Source organism: Ambystoma mexicanum, chromosome 4p (assembly GCF_040938575.1).
Source record: "Ambystoma mexicanum isolate Mex_15411 chromosome 4p, UKY_AmexF1_1, whole genome shotgun sequence".
Classification (NCBI taxonomy): Eukaryota; Metazoa; Chordata; class Amphibia; order Caudata; family Ambystomatidae; genus Ambystoma; species Ambystoma mexicanum.
The window spans coordinates 774,278,860-774,301,439 of NC_090927.1; the positions used below are offsets into that span (position 1 = coordinate 774,278,860).

The following is a 22,580-nucleotide window of genomic DNA, read 5'->3' on the forward strand; positions in this document are numbered from 1 at the left end:
ATCCGCATTACACAGCTTGCACAATCTCATCTTCCATGGAGACCAGTACAGATAATGATACATTCTTTGTTGTGTGTACCTCAAGTCTAAATCCACTTTGTATTTAATTGGACCTGTACATGTGCGGTTCCAGTCAATATCTGACAAAGAGTAATCCAGATCTGAATCCTAATTTCCTCTACCAAATTGCGATTTTAACTGAGATGTAGATGGTGTAATCAATTTATACAATCTAGATGCAGACAAGGGCATGGTCTTGGAGAGAAGTAATACTGCAGGTGATGCGTGCATTGCAGCATTCAATGATGAAAAGAGTCCATCAATAAAGTTCCTGTAATGCATTGTAATGACGAAACTTAGTTGCTTTCAGCTTGTATTTAAAACTCAGGAACTCAAAATCAACCATATTCTGACCATCATGGACCTGTCCAATTCCCCAGATACCTGCTCTTTGCCATGAAGTCCACGATATAACATTGTTATTCTGCTTCACAGCCTGGTTTTTCCATAGACTACAGTCTGCACACAGTAAATATTTCTCATCCCGAACCTTATTACATTTACGCCATTCTTTCACAACATGCAGGGTTGTACCAACTGGCAACCTTTTGTCCATGAACAAAAGAACATCTAGGGGGGTGGGCAAAATAGATTATTTCTCAATTTTAATCCAACCTGCACAGTTAATTTGATCAGCCGCCAACCAATGGTTTAATGTGCGCAATGTAAATGCAGTGTGATAACGTTTTATGCTGGGATAACCCAAACCACCCAAATGTACAGATTTATGAAGAACATCCTTTGGAATTCGAGCACGGCCTCCTTCCCCACCACATAAATTTCATTTTTAAAGTCTACAAAACACTGCCAAGAGACAGAGGCCTCGAACCTTTAGTCTGAAATGTATCTAGGCTCTCTAAACAGATTTATCTTGAATTTTGAGTCTTCAAAATCCTCTTGAAAAGTTTGTCTTACTATCTGCCTCGAGATATCTAGAATAGTTAACAATTGGCAGTAAGGGCTGGACTTCGTAATTCTTGTGCTGATATTGAAGTACACAAGGTTTTTCAAGTTTTCATGTAACGGATTTAATCAGTGATTTAGGTAGGTCAGCTTACATATGTTTCGACCCTGAAGGGTCTTTCTCAAGACTAAATTAATTCTTGGCTGCCCATGGTTGATGGGTTTATGGCTTGGCAATGGCAGAGTTGGATTCCTTGGCTTTGTTGAGTAATTGAAGATTGGTCTTAGGTATTTGTAGCTTAGTGGTCCTATGGGTGTTGGCCCCGGTGGGCTTGCTGTGCCTTTCGGCTCCTGTTCTCCTAAACTGGTCGCTGGACAGCAGTCAATCTTCAATTACCCAATAGCGCCAAGGTATCCGGCTCTGCCATTGCCAAACCGGCAAGCCATAAACCCATCAACCAGAGGCAGCCAGAATTAATTTAGCCTTGAGAAAGGCTCTTGAGGGCCAAAACTTGTGTCAGCTGACCTACCTAAATCACTAATTGAATCGTTTACATGAAAACTTGAAAAATGTTGTGTAGCTTATTATCAGTGCACAAATAAGGGGGCCCAACCCTTTCATAATACAAGAGGCGTGGGAAACACCTCTCCCTCCTGTGAACTTGCTGCTAATTTAATTTTTCCAGAGCTTAAACAATCTGTATACCTAATAAACCAGTGCTGCGTGAGTTAATTGTGCCTGTAGTGCCCACTTTCACATTGTCACTAACAATTGGAAGAAACCGTTCATGTATAAACTAACCAATACTTCTCAAAATTATAAACAAATAAGATAGCCTCAACCATAAGATCTGTACTTTTTAGTCAACTTCAAAACAATTACTGTGATTAATTTAGATCCTGGCAGCAATTTCTCGGGAAGCTCCATTTCCATTGATTAAATTAGCATTTTATTTTTCTATCTTTGGAAATGGAAATTATTCAAGTGCGATATAATGCCTGTCAACAAATTCATGCTAGTGTATAGGCGGCTTTGCAAGGACACTGGAAACGAGAGCTTGAGAGCTGGCACGTTGACTGCATGGGGACCCAGCCTACCGTATTGGGGGCAACAAACACAACCCACGCAGTATCTCCCCCGAAATCATGCAGCGAAACGTTGAAAGTTTAGTGAACATACCTATAAGTGCAGTTGGTTTTAGAGCTTGAACGGCATCTTCCAGATTCCGGACTTCTTCATGTTCATGTGCAAACCGCTCTTTCTCATGAGTCAAAGCGGCCCGTCCCTGAAAGAACAATGCAGACATTTATTTACAATTTTGATATTTGTGGAGCACTCAATTTCTCTCGGGTCTCTGCATAGAATTATTCAAAGAAACCCTGAACACTAATGGACCACAATCTATGTTCAGATGAGCTTGAATAGTTTGCATTTGTACTGCACTCTGGGCTTTCTGTAACTCACTGAATGCAGATCTTCAGTGCATGAACCATCAGGATTATACTGCAAGTAGGATGTGTTTTCCTCTAACTCCTCCATGAACTGAGCTTCAAGAATGCTTGCTTATGTGTGTAATGCTCTTTTCTTGCCAGGTCACTAGTGATAAGTGGCGTTTTTTGGTGGTCCATCTATAAAACCAAATAGGTTTTCGTACAATTCTAAAAGGGTCAGAAAAATGGTTGCCGGTTCCAGAGAGAAAGCTTGGGAAAGGTGGTTTAGGAACTTTTGATCAAAAATTCATTTTGAATGTAAGGTAAAAGCTGCGTGTTTCCAAAGATATGTCGGACAGTTTCTTGCTCAAAACTGAATACATGTGAGATAACATATCAAGAGGGGCGTAGGGCGTCTCACAGTGAAATGGCTTGCAAAAAGTAGAACAATGGCAACGTTTGTGACCACAACAGGCTACATTAAGAAACAATTGTTAATGGGAATTCTGGGTTCTGGCATACAACTGGGGCAGGAAAGAGCCATTTGAAAGCACAGATAGCCCAATGTGTATAGGTCAGGTCGGTTGTATTGCACACTGAACTCTTAAGGTTTGTGGGCTGTTTGTGGTCAAATATTAATGATAGCAGAATACTGGGCTTAGATACAGACAATTGCATGTTCTGAGGATGGGCTCAATTTGGTGAAGGTGAAACCCTGTGTTAATTCAAGGGATTATATTTCTACATACAATCACAATCACATGCATTGAATGGTAAATGTGACACTACAAGGATAGTCTTTTCAATGCAAGAGATTATTGTTATCCTCACTGCCCTGTACTCCACACAATACTGATCCACCCCACGTTGGCCCACAGCAAGTAGCTGGTGAAACAGACACGGCTAGTCTCTGCAGTGCCACTCACTGCCCCCACCCCCGCCACCATCACCCCTTCCCACAGCAGAGAGCAGTTCTCCTTCCCATGTTGGCCTATGCATTGTCTGAGGCCGTGGGAACCAGAAACACTGCTGGGCTCTATCTCAGACTACCTACCCACCCTCATCCTGAAGAGCAGACCCACCCTTGCTCCTTCGGGTCCAAGCTAAGGACGCATCGGTACCAGTAATGTTGTATGATCATGTCCAGGAGGGACATATGACCACTCTGTAAGGTGCAATCTTCCTTCATCTCACAGCACCTGGGGAAATGGCAGATGAATAACTAAGGACTGGAGAAACATAGAGCCTTCTGGAGTGGAGCAGCTCTTGTCTTGCTTCAATGTAGAAGTGTCGGCCTAGAGATGAGCTGCTCAGCAGAGAATGTTGGGGCGCACAGCACCACCGGCTACTGCCACGCACGCCCCTTTTGCTCACAGTTTTCAGTGAGACCTCAAGTGCAGCAGCTCAGTAGGGTTTTTATTTGTATAAGTTAAGACACGGGTTATATTGACATCAGGTAGTGATTTTTACTTGTGCAATTTCTGGGACCTGGTGTCACCATGCCTACTTAAAATCCTTGTTCTTGAGAATATTCCGTAGCAAGACACAAATTGGGAGTGTATAATGAGACAGTTAAATAAAAACCTCCCATGTTAATCAAAGTCCTTCTTATCCGTTTATGCATAGACCTAATGAATTTGAAATATTTGCATTGCAAAACATACCATGGACTTTACTTTAGTACTGTCTTTGCATATATATTTGATTCTATTTTAAAATATTTAGAAATCTACAAGAGTAAGACAACAGTTACAATTGATCACCACAAATTAGAACAATTTCAAAAGATAACCAAGTTATATAGTAAGTTGTTTATTCTTTGATTGTGTTTACATCAGTTTAAAAAAAGGCCCCACACTTGTCACTGAGGACCAGAGCCAATGTTGGAAGAGGCAACAAATGTCAGCTTGATTCCACACATGTCTATCTTTAAGAACACTCCTAGCTCTAAAAAAGTAATGCTATGGAACAATACCCACATTAACATTTCTGTTCAATATTGTAAAAGGTGTTGATTGAAGAAATACAATGGGCCTCATTACACGGACGGCGGTGGACCAAGGTGCTATTAGCTATTTAGTGCTATTAGCACCTTGGTCCATGCCGGTAAAATACCGGCACCGCCTTGGTGGAAAGGGGAATTACCGCCCTATTCCAAGGTTAGTGGGGTGGTAATTCCCCCTTCCCCCATTGCCCTTCCCCATTCCCATTTTTGCCTCATAGGGCAAATTGCTGTACCGTAATTAGCTCCCTGGTCCCTTTGCGGGTTGGTTTTTAACGCCTGCAAAAAGCAGGCGTTAAATTCTCCAACCCGCAAAGGGACCTCGTAGTAAGGCGGTAAGGGTTTACCGGTACCAGTAAAATACCGGTATCGGTAAACCCTTACCGCCTACCGTGTAATGAGGTCCAATGTGTTGAAATCTAGAGACAGTAAGATCAAAAGAGGTGTTAATTTGCTACCATTAAGACAATGGTGAATCTCCTGGTGGAACCAACTGGTAGCAATGTTTACAGTGTAACAGGTAGAGTACTTGTATGTATCTCTGAGAGAAATGTGTGTTATGTTATGTTCTAGCTGTAGCTGTCATGTCCAACTGTATGACTCATGGGGACGAGGTTAGAAACACTGCAAGAAGTGTTCTTGTATGTGGTACACAAAATGAGTTGTGTCTTAACTTCAATGAGGTCATCATTTGTTTTTCAATTTCTGATTATTAGGCTGCACAATATTAATCAGGTACAATACTAAGAAACAAAGATATGAGTGAAAAGAGTAAACAGCTAGATTTCTAACAAGATAGTTTTGTATCCAAGCCTCTCGGAAGTCTCCCAACCATCCACGGGTAATCACTATGAAACCCACAATTAGGAGAGACGGAGGATGGAAAAGGAGCAGGGAAGAGGATAATAGAAAGGGGACAAATGGAGAAAGAAAAAGCAAGGAGAATCAAGGACAAGAGTGGAGGGGACTCCAATAGGTAGGGAAAGGAATACAATGCAAACCCTATACACCACCTATGAGAAACCTCTACCCCGCACTAGCATAGTCAATGTCTAAAAAGAATTCCTGGATGTATTTACAGTTGCAATGTTTCATGAGAGGTCCACACGGATTAGTAACAAGAACATTTGCACAGTCTGGGAAAAGACAATGGGCCTCATTACGAGTCTGGTGGTAACCTGCCGGTTTTTCTGGCTCGGTTACCGCCGGACTCGTATTACCATTCCGCCTCTGTGATTCCCGGAATTACCGGGGCAGTACAACTCCAGTGACCCGGGAATTCCGGAGGCGGAATTCGGTAAATCCCCATTCCCATTGAGTCCTATAGGACTCAATGGGAATGGGGAACATGGAAACACCGGCACCATCTTGTGATGGTGCCGGTGTTTCCACGTCCGCTTGTAGGTGGGCGGTGTTAAACCCGCCAGGTCAGACCTGGCGGGAATGACACCTCCGCCTGCAGGACTCGAGATCACCCGGTATGGAAACAACAGTGGCAGCGGGTTTACCGCCACCTATGAATTGTACGAGTGGGGGCAAACCACAGGAAAGAGCAAACAGTAAGATCTGGAGTCGATGGGTAGAGGCTGACAACCACGTCAAAGTTAACCGTGCACCATGTGGGCCATAACATTACTATGGGAAATAGTGTATTTTCTTTGGAACTAAAATGGTACAGAAGGTTGTTGATATTGAGTAGTCCACAGTTGATTAGCAGTTTAGGAGGAATATATTTAAAGATAAGGATAGGGACTATGACAGGACTTTCCAAATATGGGTCCTTACAATCGAAAGTTACTGCTAGTCACATATATGTAGAGCTTTTTCCAATACCCTGAACATTAATAAATAATAGTACCCACTGTTTCTGGGATTATATGTGCTTTTTAGTATTTATTCACAGATGGTTACTTATCTTCATATTTCTATGTAGTGTAGAGAGGGAAAGATGGTATTTGATCCCACGTCTCCACATTCCAGGCTTTCATCGATGTAGCCTCTACATGGGTTTATTTCCTAATACTTCAAATAGTCTTATCTCAATTCTTGTCACAGTAAGTTGATTTGTGTCATTCCAATAGGCAGAAGATGCAGGAGAAAGAGTTATCTTTGAGGTGTTATGTAACAAGTAATATATATGTGTCACACAAAAACACAAGTGAAACTACTGCAAAATAATGGCTTGAAGAGCAAACAGTTGTGGCTTTAATATAATTGTGAAACACCAGTGAGGGTAGGATTAAAGGCTGAATCATCTTAAATGGAATTCAACCCTGCAACATGCAGGGATATACACCCACATTTCAGCAGCAGGCTTCAACACACTGGGCTGACTTAAAGGCAAATAAACCGTTGTGCTCTTTGATGCCAACCCTCTCGTTTACAGAAAGTTGTAAGGGTTTTCTGTACTGTCATGTTAATTTATCCTAAGGGATGCCCTGTCAGATACCTACAATGCCATACATCACTACAAAACTCCCAACCTCTCCCAAACATGCATCTTCTGGCTAAATAACCTTTTCTGGCATAGTCCCTAACTATTGGACCGGTAAAATGAATCAACATCAGGGTAGTAGAACAACATGAATAAATAACAAGTACAGACAAAGAACAGCATATGCACAAACAAAACAACTATAAAGCTGGAGGCAATGTACGGTCTGTGACAGGGACAGGCAGAGAAATATGCAGCTATGATGGCACACGACTTTTTCTTGGTCCCTCGGTCACAAAGTATTCCTAGTGCACCTATGTTAGTGAGCACTCTGTATGTCTGTGTAATGTTTTTGGCACACTACAATGAACACATTGGGGTTCATTACGGGTTTGGAGGCAGCCATGGTGCATATAGCACCATGGCTGCCTCCAAACCCGTGTCTGGGTCTGGGTTCACTGAATGGGGACTTACCGGGTCATTCCAACCTTGGAAGACCCGGTAAGTCCCCATTCAGAAAACCATTCCCCATTCCCATTTGAGCCTCCATGGGCTCAATGGGAATGGGGAAGGAGCTAATAACAGGCCCGCAAATAATGGGCCTGTTATTAGCTCCATAGTCCCTTAACGGGTCCCGCTAAGGCCGGCTGGTAAAACCAGCTGGTCCTGGTGGGACCCGCTAAGGGACCTCGTAATAGGGTGGTAGGGGGTTAACGGCACCAGCATCCTTACCGGTGTCGTTAACCCCCTACCGCAAGGGTCGGAATGACCCCAATTGTTTTGAAATGATACCCTTTTCTGTCAAAGTACTTGTTTGATACAACCTCTCTAAAGTGGTTAGGCACTATGGGAAGCAAGCAATATAATCCAGTGGATGATTGCACTAACTGATTGGGTGGTTATGCAACCTTCATATCACAGGCTTGAGCTTTTACAGGGTGATACTCGAGTCTTCTGGTGGCCACTGTTTGTTTTTCACAAGCAGAAACAAGTGGTCAGCTACCTGTGCCAGAGCAGGTTGTATAACAGCGTTTCCATCAGAAAGAGTGGGGCAGAAGCTAAAGTATATATTCACCATCTGTAGATTTGCTCTGGTGCAGCATAAAGTACTTTCACCTCTGTAGGATCAAGGTTGTTGCATACATAATTTTATAATTAAAAGGTGATACTTAATTGTTATTTGTTTTTATGTTTATACTGTGGGGTTCAGATTCGTACCCAGACAAAAAGGAAACTGCATTTAGCTACGTTGGGCCTACAAATGCAGAACTTTGAAACCCATAGAGATGACTGCCAAACTGAAAGAGCAGCATTTAATTCTCAACTGTCACATCAAACTGCTTTTTCCAGAGAAATATAATTAAATGGGCCCTGCATGCAATTGATAAAGGCCGAAACTAAAGGCCTACTTTTGAATACAAGTGACTGAGGCCCCAAAGTGCACTTTTCACAAAAGAAAGATGCCATGGAGAAAATGTGGGAATTTTGCAGCCTGGGAGGAAAGGAACTGTTTACCAGTAAGCTCCCTGTCCTGAACCATTCAAATGTATATTATGGTGTAGAGATGGATTATGGTGACACAATGCCATAATTCATATGCATATGTCACATGTAAGGAAAATGTAACAGATAAAAGGCCTTGTATGTAAAATAAACTGTAACATATAAAAGCATCAGTCTCTGTCCAGGACATTTGGCATCAGTTTCTGTTCTGGAGAAATGGCTTCAGCTTCTGTTCAGAACACTCTGTGACCTTCCCCCTATCTTCTATCTATATACAACATATTTTTTTAAGCCACAGCAGTGACCAAGAAGGAATTTGTGGGGGGTTGGGGCCTGTGCTCAGAGATAAGCAACAGATGATCCATTAGCCCTGAGAAACAATGTGAATAGATTAATTGCAGGCAAAACCAACAAAGAAAGCAGATTGTCCAGATTCCATGCAAGGTGGGTAACGAAATCTAATGTGCAAATGAAGTCAAAATATGCATTTATGTTTAGAGATTGACATAGGTTTAGATGGAAAATCATACTTTGTTCATTTTCTCAGGAACCATAAATTGCACAACAATGGTTCAAGTATAATTTAAAAGCTTATGGAACCCCCCATCCAATGATATACATCTCCTCAAAATTTAACATTGGGAACCCAAGTTGCAATCTAAAATGTGTTTCTATCTCCCTAGAAAATGTCATGAAGCAGAGATTCGGGGAGAAGATAGCTTCTTAAATTAGATATTTGTATAGGAAATGTCTGGTTGATGACTCTCATAATTTTGGAATAAACCACGAAACACTGTAGTTGAAACCAGCAACCTTGTGCAGTCATGGGACTCACTTCATTAAATACAGCATGATCAGATAAAGGTACAAATCTATGTTAGAGGATACTTATTTGCAAATTAAATTTTTTTCACCATGTTGAAGTTTTTCACTGCATATTTGAAAGTATGAAAATCCTATCCCAGATGGGTGGCTTTATCAATCCCAAAATTTGGGCTTGGTAGATGAATCAAAGAAAAGAGGTTCGGCCTTGAATAAAGGGATGGAAAATAGCTGTCAAATCAATACTAATGACCAATGAGCTGGCATGTTATAATTGGTGAACGATTCCTAAGGGGACGCACAATGAAAATCAGGAGACTGTCTGAAATTACCTGGGTGATTAGATTGCTGGAGGAAACCAGGAGTGGGGATAGAGGCTGGGATTTATGACCAAGGAGAGGCAAAATAGAGGGACTGAGCCTAGAGAATATCCATTACTGATGTTGGATTCTGATGGTCCCTGTACTGGTTCCTAGTGATTGCATCAACAGCCAAACCATCGACAACCATACCATTGACAAAAAAGCATCTAAAAAATTTTTTTATGTGGGGGCTCCCCCTCAAACCACCTTTTTAAACCATTAAAACACTTTTTTTTTACTAAACTAAACCCTTTACCATTGAAAAAAATGCATTTGATGTTTTTTTTCGATGCATTTTTTTCTATGGTATGGTCTGTCGATGCTTTGTATTTGATGCAATGACCGGATACCCCCTGTCCTGTACCTGAAAGATGTATACTTACATTCAGGGGCATATGCAGAATAAGAGTAGTCCTACCTACTTTTAATTAGAGCACGGTGTATTCACACATTTGCGCTTTTTCACTGTTTACATATTTGTTTAGGGAAATTGATGTTTCTGATATTTGTTCTATCTTACTTTTAGAAAATGTATTAATATCTCCTGATGAAGACGTAACACAAAAAATGTTAACACGTCGAAACCGGTAGAGAAAGTGTGGATAAGGCTATTTGTGAAGATCTTCTATTCCTTGCCTATCCGAACTACTGACCACCCACAAGAATCACTGTGGTCATTTTGTTTGTTGTTGTTTTTTTCAAAATATAATATATTTTTTGTATAAGAATTGGAATGTGAATTAATTGTGATGTTTCTCATGTGTTTTTAACCTGTATTTTTTGATGTTGTGTATGAATGGGTAAATGTATGGTGTACGACTGAGGACAAATGTGTGAATGATTCAAGAGTATGAATTTTATGGAATTATGATGAGCCTTTTAACAATTTTTCTACTATGTAAAATAAATAATTGTTTGAGTGCAAAATAAATCTGTGATTAAACTCACACAACAAGAAATGTATTAGGTCTAATAAAATCCTTAATGCAAGAAATTTAAATTATATCCTCTGGATGTTCTTTTCGAGACTAGTTTCTGTTGCTAATACCCTCTTCCGGAGAGTGGGGTTTCCTGTGCCTTTCAGAGAAACATTTATTCAGCCCTTGGCTGTGCAGGTTATACTTTTATGACTATGCCTATACCCGATTTAGGGTACTGTTATCACTACATGTAATTCGTTTTGTTTCTTTTCATTTATTGCACTCTGGGTGTCTTTTGGTGGATCTTAGGCTGGTGGCTCTAGATCATGGCAGAAATAGATACCATTTCCTTTACGGAAGCCCAAATTTCGGAACTCATAGAAGGACCTTCCTTTTTTGATAATCTACAACTTCCCACACAGAGTCAAGGGTCTACGGGCGAAGCACTTTTGAGGCTAAAAAAGAAACAGTTCCGGACTGAAATGCATGGGCATATATTAAAAGAATATTTAAGATCTAGTATTATCCCTCAGGGACTGCAAGTGAAAATTATTCCCTGTCTCTTTTTAGATGACAAAGACTATAAAATAGCATTTAGTCAGGTGGCCACTAAGTGTAGCCGTGATTTATTAGTTCTAACTATCACGACTGCCCAAAGGGTCAGCTCTACGATCTTGGAAACATTATCTGAACAAGAAAAAACCTTTCTGACAAACACTTTAATTACAGAGGCTAAACAAAAATTGGAACAGATAGAAAAATCCTTCCAAGAGTTTAAAACTCTAACGATTGAAAAAAAGACTGCAAAATTAAAGAAAGATGTCTCCCTCTTTAAGAAGGAACAAGTCTATCCATACTTGGTGGATGATTTTAACCCCCAAACTGCATGGAAGAGCAATGCTAATTGGAATGGGGGGGGATCAAATGGGAATAATAATAATAGAAAAAGATGGGTGACTTTTTCAGACACATCCTCTAGCAATTCAGGTAATGATGATTCCAATAACCAATCCCTGGGTGAGAACCCTTTTCGAGGAAGGGGCGGCCGAAGAGGCCGCAGAAATGCCCCCCGAGGCCGAATGAATTACAATATGCCCCTGCAGAACCCCCCAGGACAGGATATGATGCACCGCGACTTCCAGACTCGCAACCGTGCATACAGGTGGTAAATCATAATCAACCACAGAGTATCTCTAGCTATATTTTGCCCATTTTTAATCTTTCCTCACGGGTTTTAACATCGGCAGAAATCTCGATTTTGGAACGCGGGCTTTCCTTCGTCCCAACTCAAAACCCTAGTGCTATGTCCATAATAAATGAAATAAAAGGTTTTTTAAGAAAACTGAGATTGCGTTTCTACTTTTTGAATAATGAGATTCCTAGAGAACCGAATATCTCTGGGCTGTCTAGACCCTCTACCTTCACCCCTAACTCTAATGACCTTCCCCCAGAGGTGATCATTTTTGAAAAAATGGTCCTTAAAGAAATTGAACAAGTAATTCGTTACTCAAGGACCCAATCGGGCCCTAATCTGAAATTGCAGGAGTTTCAAGCAATTCAGACACTAGCCGAGGACCGCTCGATAGTGATAAAAGCTGCAGACAAGGGAGGAGGTATAGTGGTCTGGGATGCCTCCAAATATGATCAAGAAGTGCTGAGACTCTTGTCCATCCCAGGCCACTATACCAAAATCACTAATGACCCTTCCAAATCGGTTAAGGCAAAGATTCTGGCCCTTACTGATGAAGGCAATCATGCAGGGTTCCTTTCAATAAAAGAAATTGAGTATATCAACTCTTCAGAGGAACGAATACCTCTTTTCTACATTATGCCAAAAATACATAAAAATGCGGAAAACCCCCCTGGTCGACCAATAGTTTCCGGGTGTGGTTCGCTATTAGAGCCTATATCAAAATATATTGATTTCTTTATAAAACCATTGGCCATGGCAACTCCCACATTCCTATTGGACTCACGGGATGTAATCAACCTTGTTGAACTAAAACCTTTCAATCCATCCACACAAATACTGGTCTCCTTGGATATAGAGGCTCTATATACAAATATACCGCAAGACAGGGCCATTTTGGGTCTGAAGACGATTTTGGATAAGCGACCACTTCCACATTCTGTTCCCACAGAATTTTTATGCAAAGCAGCTCAATTGGTTCTCAATAACAGCTTCTTCAAATTTAAGGAAGACTTCTTCCTGCAAAGCAAGGGTACGGCCATGGGTTGCACCTTTGCTCCCAACTTGGCCATAATTTTCATGGCCTTACTCGAAGAAGAGAAAATCCTACATGTTTCCAATCCATACAAAGAAAAAATCTTGATATATCGGCGATATATCGACGATATATTTATGATTTGGGAAGGATCATTGCAGTCATTGCGGTCTTTTGTAGAATGGCTAAATCAAGTAGATGTGGACATTCACTTTACTTTCGAATATTCCAACTCGAGAATTGCCTTTCTGGATTTGTCCATCTTTTCCGAAGAAGGGTTTCTCCATACGGAATTACACAGAAAGGCAACAGAAAGAAACACTACTTTAAAATATGAGAGCCAACACCCGGCTAGTCTTTTGCGGAACCTACCGTACGGAATGTTTTTGCGGCTTCGTCGTAATTGTACAGACATCAATAACTTCACTAAACATGCTCTGATCTTAGAGAAACGACTTTTGGAACGGGGTTATCCAAGAAGGCTCATAAAACAATGCAGAAAAAGAGCTCGTTTCACAAATCGAGAGGCATTATTGCAACCCAAAACTCAAGTCAAGAAAAAAGAGGAACTAGTTTGTGTATCAACCTTTTGCCAACACAGTGAAATTATTAAAGGCATTATATTAAAAAACTGGCGTATCCTAAATGTATCTGGCATTGCACTGCAAAAACCTCTTTTTGCATTCAAGAAGAGTAAAAATCTCAAACAGCAAATTACTCGGGCTAGCAGAGGCCATATGAAATCATCTAACGTGCGGGATCTTAATCAAAATCCAGTTATTGGCCATTTTCCATGTACCACTTGTGTAGCGTGCAAATTCCCAAAAAAGACTACTCACTTTTTCATGGCAAACAAAAATTGGGATCTTCGTACTTTTACTACATGTAAGAGTACGAATGTAATTTATGCAATCACCTGTCCGTGCAAAAAAATGGACATAGGAAAAACCGCTAGGGAAGTAAGCACCCGTATCAATGAACACCGTTCAAAGATAAAAACACGGAACTTAAATGCTCCGATGGTCATCCATTATGTGGAAATGGGCCATAAAGCAGACCAGATGGAATGGTTTTGTGTAGAAAAGGTATTTGGTCAAAACTCGATACAGCTTGCGAAAAATCTAGCTTATAAAGAACAATTATGGATTTTTAATTTAAAAACATTGACAGAAGGGCTTAACACTATAGAACCCTGGCACTCTGGCAGCTAATATGCCCACATTCCGGGCTTTAATCATGCAGATTGGCGGTATACCATTACCATATATGATTGTTGTAGCATTTAATATCTGTGCTTTTAGAAAAATACTCCCTGAATTTTTCTAATGTTTGTTTAGAAAAAAACTCCTTGAATCATTGGTAATGGTTCTTTGCCTATAGCTAGTTTATCTAGCTCTGTGGGGAAGCTGAGGTTCATTGCTATTTCTTTAACGTTTTCTCTCCCAGCTACTCAGAGCGCTCTCCCGCTGAACTCGTGTTTTGTTGACACGTTTTTTTGACACGTTTTGGATCGCACGTTAGCACGTAACACGAAACAGCGTCACGCACAACACGATCACGTGAAAAGTTCAAGTCGGATATTTAAATGCTCCATTAGTGTGGCCTTTCAGATGCGATTCTCCGGTCCGTATTGAAGGTCGGGCAAAGTCTGTGTGCATGACTTAGTCCAGGGACAGGTCCAGCACGTCGTTGGCTGTCGGTTTCAGGTAAGCCAGACCCATATTTATGCCCGAATTCGGGATAGTGCCGCTATTTCTTTAGCCAACCCTACTGCACATTCTACTGTCGGGCTCATAGGTGTATTCAGCATTTAGTTTTTAACACCATATATCCTTTTAGGGTTTCTATCATTAGGAAATAATTATGTGATCCGAATTTATGACTCCAAATTAGGCTAGGAGTCCCCTCTCTCTCTCTTTTGCAAAATAGGTAGAGACTGTAATTATGTAATCACATGACTATCTACAAACCCCCCTTCGCTCCTCCTTTCTTTCATATGCCACCTTCAGGTTCCACTCTCCTGGTAACTGCAGCAGCTTCCTCTTTGAACAAACATCCAGCTAAGGGTACCACCAGCACCACTAATAGGTCTATTGTGATCTGACCCGCTGGGGTAAGAAATATACTGATTTTGTATATGATTGACGTTTGGGCTGGCTCAAAGATTTGGGTCTTGCGACCTCACACGCAGGTTCTAGCCGTGATTCTTTTCTGATTCTCCCAACTTATTTTTGACCCCTTAGATTGAAGTATTGAGTACACTCTTTCATAAAAGCGGGATCCTCTACCTGAAGGCTGAAAAATCTTATTGACAGCGATAATACACCACAGATTTACTCCTGTTGGCGCTCTCAAGGTCAGTAGTTGTGGCTGTTTTAGAATTAGATGGACGTTCCAACATGGGATGCTACTCCTTGCATGCAGCAATTTATGTATTACATTTAGTGGGTTTCGAGTCCTGATCTAGTCCTGCCTTGCCTGGGGACACTGATTTCGTTTGGTGGCACTCCTTACAAGACACCCTCTGTGTACCCTGGATGTATACTTACATTCAGGGGCATATGCAGAATAAGAGTAGTCCTACCTACTTTTAATTAGAGCACGGTGTATTCACACATTTGCGCTTTTTCACTGTTTACATATTTGTTTAGGGAAATTGATGTTTCTGATATTTGTTCTATCTTACTTTTAGAAAATGTATTAATATCTCCTGATGAAGACGTAACACAAAAAATGTTAACACGTCGAAACCGGTAGAGAAAGTGTGGATAAGGCTATTTGTGAAGATCTTCTATTCCTTGCCTATCCGAACTACTGACCACCCACAAGAATCACTGTGGTCATTTTGTTTGTTGTTGTTTTTTTCAAAATATAATATATTTTTTGTATAAGAATTGGAATGTGAATTAATTGTGATGTTTCTCATGTGTTTTTAACCTGTATTTTTTGATGTTGTGTATGAATGGGTAAATGTATGGTGTACGACTGAGGACAAATGTGTGAATGATTCAAGAGTATGAATTTTATGGAATTATGATGAGCCTTTTAACAATTTTTCTACTATGTAAAATAAATAATTGTTTGAGTGCAAAATAAATCTGTGATTAAACTCACACAACAAGAAATGTATTAGGTCTAATAAAATCCTTAATGCAAGAAATTTAAATTATATCCTCTGGATGTTCTTTTCGAGACTAGTTTCTGTACCTGAAAGATGACATGAGCCTTGATGTCCTTTTTCCAGAGCGCAAACCCAGAGATATTTATGTAAGTTTTTGTGGGGATCTGTGTGATATAATTATCCCTTTATTGACTGGGTGAGCAGGTTAAAATACATCCTTAGCCTTTTAGTAAACAATGTAATTAATTCCAATGTAGCCCAATTACACAGTGTGATTTTTATGGCAATTCGAAATTAACGATATTGATTCCAGTGTGGATAACAATATATACTGTGGGATGTATTTACCCATGCATCCGAGCCCTACCTCAAAACTGTGCAGTATTGACATGGAAAACATCATGATGGCCAGAGCTTCCCAGAAAATGCACAGGGAAATGCATGAAGAATAGGCTGCCACTCATTTTTGCCGATGTTATGGGCACAGAAGGACACTGCCTAAAACCACCAGTGGACTACCCACACAGTAGTCTGAAACCATTGGGAATGGCAATGCTGATTGCCAAAAGCAAACCCATAACTGTTGGGAATTCATTTTCTTAAATCCCAAAAAGGGGTGCAGTACCAGTACTCACCACTATCAAAAAGCCGGCGTTTTAAAACAACACCAGATTTTACTTTTTTGTAGAAAACTCAATAAATGAACCCAAAACATGCCAAAGAAAGACTTACTGAGAGGTGGATCCAATGTAAAGTTATATTCTGAAGTGACTTGAAGGTTTATAACAAGACTGGCTGAGCTGTGGATTTCAGCAGTTTAAGTAAATTTGGACTGAAAGACACTAAAAATCTAAATGTTTAAAAGAAATGAGTGACCTACTTTTGAGTGTCACATAGGTTGCAATTGTTTAAATGTCATAGTTTTAAACTTAGAATCAGCATCCTAGCTGCATATGTAAAAAAATGTCTTGACTTAAACTGGGGAACAGAAATGACATGTAGCTAAAAACTGGCTTAAAGAGATTCCAATTTTGCCTGGCAACTACCCCCCATCAGGAGTGAAACTTGAGTCACAGCTGTGTTCCCAGGCCTATCTGCCTTCTGCTGGCTACACTAAGGATATGCCATCTCTCTGATAATTGAATTAAGGGGAGCCCCCACAGAATAAAGGAGCTCTGAACAAAGCCCTGTCCTGACTCAGGCAAATGTTTTATTGGCGGGAGTCGTAAATAGAGCTTCCTCCTGGAAGGACAGGGGAGGAGCACTGCCTGTGAGAGCAAGCTGGCTTGGCAGAACTGGAAAAACCAGAAATTCAACCTTGTGCTGGGGGGAAACCACACCCCTTTGGGGCCAGAACATAACTCTAAAAAGATGAATAACTCATAGTACGGACTTGTGAAAATTATTTAAATGACACCATAATTCTTGTGATTTTTCTGCCCACATTTTAAGACGTGTTAGGACCCGGTGGTATGTTCAGGGGGGTTTTAGCGGAAAAGAGGATATTACTCAAAATGTGTGCATGTGAAAAATCTGACACTTCATCAACTAATGTCCATACTCCTTGCGCACATGTGTGTAAATTTGGGTTAATGTCCGACATTGCAAAATCAGTTAAAAAGTGAAATATGTGCCATTTCTGAATGCAAGCCCCCAGGAAGAGCAGAGTTTGAACAGGGGATACCTCCTGTGATATGTGAAGGGTGCGTGTAATTTTAAACAAATGTGTACCTGTGCAAATATGTTTTTTGAGCAAAAATAGATTGTGTGTAAAGTTGACAGGGGTGGGTTCTCTGTATCATAAACAGACCTCATCATGATGACACTTCATTTCATTCCCCCAATCAAGTGGAAGCGGATGAAGTGGCCAATGACAAGTGGAGAGGGGTAGGGGCTAGTGATGCTGCACACACACCCATTTTAAAAACAGATCAAAACAGACAGACAGGACAGATAGGGACCTTCAAATCCATTTGCAGCTGGAAGCTCTGCCGGGAAAATCCATACTTTACCTCCCTCAACCTTCAGAGAGCAGACATAGAGACTTCAAATCTATCAAATTTCCAGAACCAGAGAGAGAGCAGAGCTGACCCAGATCACTGTTAGCAGAACCAGAGACCAAGACCAGACCAGCAGAGTAGAGCTGACCCAGATCACTGTGAAGTGCAGAGACCAGAGTCCAGTCTAAAACCTGACCAGATCCGTGGCGAGGCCCATTTAATTCAAGAATATAGTGTGAGTACCTAGCAACTGTGCAGAACCAATCTCTTAGTTAAAATAATATAATTCAATCTATTTTAATCTAAGTAGAACTGCCTCCTAACTGTCACCTGTCATTTGTAAAGCTGTCACCTGTCATTTTCTAGTTGCAAGCTGCACTTGTCTTTTTGAACTTTAAAATTTCAAATCTGAAAAACGACCTTTATTTAATCGCTCATATCTCCGTGACCGTTTGTCCTAGAGACTTGCAGTAACTTTCATCTGGAAGCTGAGATCCTAGGCTGTCCTAGGACCCCAAAACGATATTGATAGTCCTTGTAGTTCCTCTGTAATCGCGCCCGGCGCACATTCGAAAAAATCTGCCGCGATTTGACATTTTACCGCGATTTGCAATTTCTCCATGTGTAAAAATCTGCTGCTGCTTGCCTTACGTTGAAAAAATTCGTTTGCAACCTGACAACCATTATAGAGCATTGCTAAAGTGATCCTGAACTTATTCAAAGCATATACCACTCACCCTAAACCTCTAGGGGGAATTAAAAGCATTTTAATATATTTTTCACTTCATTGCCAGCACATATAAAAGCATTTTGGGCCTGTGTTTTAAACTTCTGTAGTCTAAGCTTACTGGGGTGAACTGAATCACATTTGATTGCATTTCTGAGAACTGTGTGCCTTCCTTCCATTTCCTTGCATTGCATAAAAGGGGGGGGGTGAATTGTCCAAGAAAGTGATTACATTGTCTTTTGCTGAAATCCTATCAAGTGATTTTCTGTACTGCATTTCATTCAACATTGCATCCATTTGAACTCTATAAAGCATTCTCTATCACATTATTCTTCTGTCCCTATTTACCAGTGTGCTACCTTATCCATTTCATGTCAACTCCTTAGTGATTATAAAGAAGTGTGCTAGTGCCAGATTCTCCGTTGTTAATCTTTATCATATCAGATTAAGTGTGATATTCAATTATTAATTTATTATAAAGCGTGATATATATATACATTGTTTAAATTCTCAAATAAACCTTTAACTTGCAAAACAGAACTACTTCTTGGCTCAGTGGGGTCAGGAGGATTCCAAGAGAGGGGTGTTATATAGGGGTAGTCATCCAGAACGCATGAACTGGACATAAAGATATATCAATAAGGGTTTCCATTCAGTATCCCAGACTAGGCATTGACTTAGCTGTAGTGTTGAATTGAATCCTCTTACAAATTGGGGGCTCGTGCCGGACGTTTGGATTAGATCTATCACTTGTGCAGATTAATACAGCGTGCCAGCTGACCAGATACACATATCCGGTCAGATCACCACGCTGTGTTACGCTGTAAAGCACTCCTCAAAGGAACGCTCTAAGAAAAAGGTCTGTTTTGCAAAAATAAAATACTAATTTCTGTAAGTCAGGACAGAGACCAATCTCTAGAATGACGACCTTAGTAGACATGAAAATAGCCAGAGAGCACTTCTTACATAAGTTATTTGTGAGAGGTGAGTGGACTCACCAGGACCGCATGGTCTGGTTGCAGGCCATCACGCAACAGGTCACTGAAACAGGGTCAGATATATGGGGAGATCAGGGTCCCCTACATGTGGCCCTGAGTGAACTATACATGGCTCCTAAAGCTAAGGATGAACAAGACAAGATGGTTAGGATAGCGGCATACCTGTACCTATATATGGGAGACATGCAGGATAAATGTACTGAAAGCCAAGATCTGGCGAATAAGCGACAGATGGCGTTAGAGAAGGTCCAATCTGACCTGGTCTCTTCTGAGCAGAGGCTGCAGGGGAGCCAGGAGTCAGAAAATGAGAGTAGACAGCACATCATTAAAATAAAGAAGGATATGGACATCCTGCAACAGGAAAAGGCTGACCAGGATACCAGATTTCTGGCCTTGCAGAAGGAATACCAAGAAGGTTTGGACTCCCTACTGCAAAACCAGAAAAAGCTGGAGCAACAACTGGACTTCAACAGGGTATGTGCTGAGCAGGTAGTCACCCTGCAAAGCCACCTAGATAGGGAGAAGGCAGAGAGCAACAAACTAATTCTGAAAGACCTGGATACCCAGGCAGAGTTTGATCAGGAGCGCCAAAAAGCTGGTGCCTTTCAACGGCAGAGGGACGACTGGCAGCACAGATGCAGGCTCTCAGTCAGGAAAGAGACACTTTAGGCCAGGAAGTCTGCCACTTAAAAAAGGAAATTGAAGAAAATCACCTGGCCCTCCAGGGGCTGGGTGACCTCCAAAAAGAAAACCAGAACTTGGTAGAGCACACCAGAAGGGTGGAAGAGGCTCTGGCAAGAAAGGAGCAGGCCAGTAGGGATGGGACTCAGGAGGTAAACCTCCTGCAGCAAAGACTGGCCCAGTTCTCCAGGACCAACCAGGAAGCACAGAGGGAAAATGAGGCCCTCTGTCAACACAATGATAGGCTCCAACAACAGGTAGCGATGCAGGAGAGACTGATAGAGTCTAGTAAGGCCTTAACTGAGGAACTGAAGGCACAAATGCAGGCTCTTGCATTGCAACAGGGAGCAGGGGCGGATAGAGATGAGGTTTCGCTGGGAAAGGGAAACTCCGGAGCATAACCTCAGGAGCCCTAGTACCAGATGCCCTCATACCTCTCAGTCCCTGGACTCTGCCACCCCCATGTCCCCTGGCGCACATGAGCACAGGGCCACAGGGATGGCAGATTACTATCCAGCCAGAAGCATGTGGCTCATAGGCCAGTACCACCCAGGAATGGAGGGGCGGGCATCCGGGTATGGGCACCCAAGCACAGTGCAATTTGATGGGGAACCCCAGGAGAGTAGGCCCATTAAGGGCATCCTGAAAACCTCTTCCCAGTTAGGTCAGTGGGGGGGGTACCCATCAAATCCTGGCAGCAAGGAGGGATCTGAAGACTCCTCTGAGCGGTACAGGACACAGGAGACCAGGTCCCCACATTCTGCCAGCCATTCCCAGGCTCGCAGAATCCGGGAAAACCTGGAAGAACAGACGGGAACCTCTGGGAGCAGTGCCTCTGAGTCAGAAGATGAATGGACCAGGGTTACCCGAACCAAAAGGGCCAGTAAGGCAAAAAGGGCCTTGCTTAAGGACCCCTTAAAGCAGATTAAGGCGATCAGGAGCGTCATCACGCCTTACCATAAGAACGCTAAGTATTCTGTTTGGGAGCACTTAGAGTTGTTTGAGCAAATGATGGAGACTTTCCATTTGAAGGACAGCCAAAGCTGTATTCAATATGTAAAGTGGACCTTCTCCCCGGAATACTCCAGTTTCTTTGCGGGGCTGGAGGACCAAAATCATTTAAGATGGTCCGCCTATAAGGCGGCAATCTTGAAACATTTTTCTGTTCACAGAAATCCTCAAGAGGCTCGCAAGGCAGCCTACAATTTGCAATGTGGGGAGGATCAGGCCCCACAAGAATTTGTGCAAGAACTGAAACGTGCTTTTGCGCAGACCACCAGAAGGGTGCGCACAGACAGTAGAGAATTCATTAATACATTTTTTCATGCCTTGCCCAAATACATAATGACCCAGCTCGTGAGGGATTTTCACGAGAAAAGATCTTTAGACTGGGTCATTGAACAAGCCACCCGCATCTACGAGGTGCAGAAACCGGTGGAAAACAAAAACCAGCCCAAAAACCCCAAAACTAACAGCACCCCTGCTGCTGCCAAGGTGGCAGAGGTAAAGGTCACCCCCGTTTTAGAGTTGGAGATGGGGGGGCCTAAAAACCTACCTGCACCTAATAATGCTAGGCCCAGAAGGTCCTCGGGCCAGTCACAGACAGGGAGCCAGGGAGGCAGCCCCACAAATGGGGTCCCTTGCTCTTCTGATTATGTAAGTCCCCGTTACAAGGGAAATCGACCCATCCTGGGTTATGTGTGGACTCCTCCAGCCCAAGGGGGGGGATCCAGCCAAGCACCTAACCCAGGGAACTTCCCTCCTAACTTCCCACGGAGGGCAGAAATTCTCCAAATCCTGGGCAGAACTTCTTCCCCAGGTATCCACCCAATTTCCAACCCCAAAATCATCCATCCTTTTTTCCCCAATTCCCTGAGCCCAGACAACCTAATCCGGGAGAGGGGAGGCCAAGGGTGGAGGGGTACCAAAATCTTCCCAATCCGGGGTATTACCAGAGAAGGGATAGTTACCCTTCCCGGGATCAGCCCAGGGGAGAAAACAGGGCCCCGTATCAGCCTGAGCGGGTGTCCCAGTTAGAGCGCCAGGTTCAAAACATGGCGCGGGATCTGGGTCACATACCGAGGGCTCAGCAGAACCCTCAGATCGGCATGCCGGCGCAGAACGCACCCAACTCTGGACCTGGTGCTCCAGAACAATGACGGGGGCAGCACCCCGATAACTCACCGGTTCCCAGGGAGGAGGCACAAGGGGAAGGGGGGTGTAAAGCCTTGGAGGAAGCTTCCTTCCTTACTTGTAAACAACCCCTGGAAACCCAGGAACCGGAAACAAAATCTCTTGCCCCTGAAAGTCTGCCTCCTAAGGAGCAGAGGGGGGGTAGGAGAAACAAAAGACCCAAACAGACTCAGTTTGAGGAGGAGGTACAGATCTTCC

The 22,580-nt window shown here is 42.2% G+C and overlaps 1 protein-coding gene across 1 annotated transcript in view; it reads right to left on the minus strand.

The window, feature by feature from the left end:
* The window catches only part of ME1 (malic enzyme 1), a 1,722,623-nt gene that overhangs the window by 178,363 nt on the left and 1,521,680 nt on the right, over nucleotides 1-22,580 (minus strand). Inside the window, exon 10 of the mRNA XM_069606328.1 lies at nucleotides 2,144-2,249. Coding sequence (XP_069462429.1) covers nucleotides 2,144-2,249 — 106 coding nt within the window. The remainder of the gene's footprint in view (nucleotides 1-2,143; nucleotides 2,250-22,580) is intronic.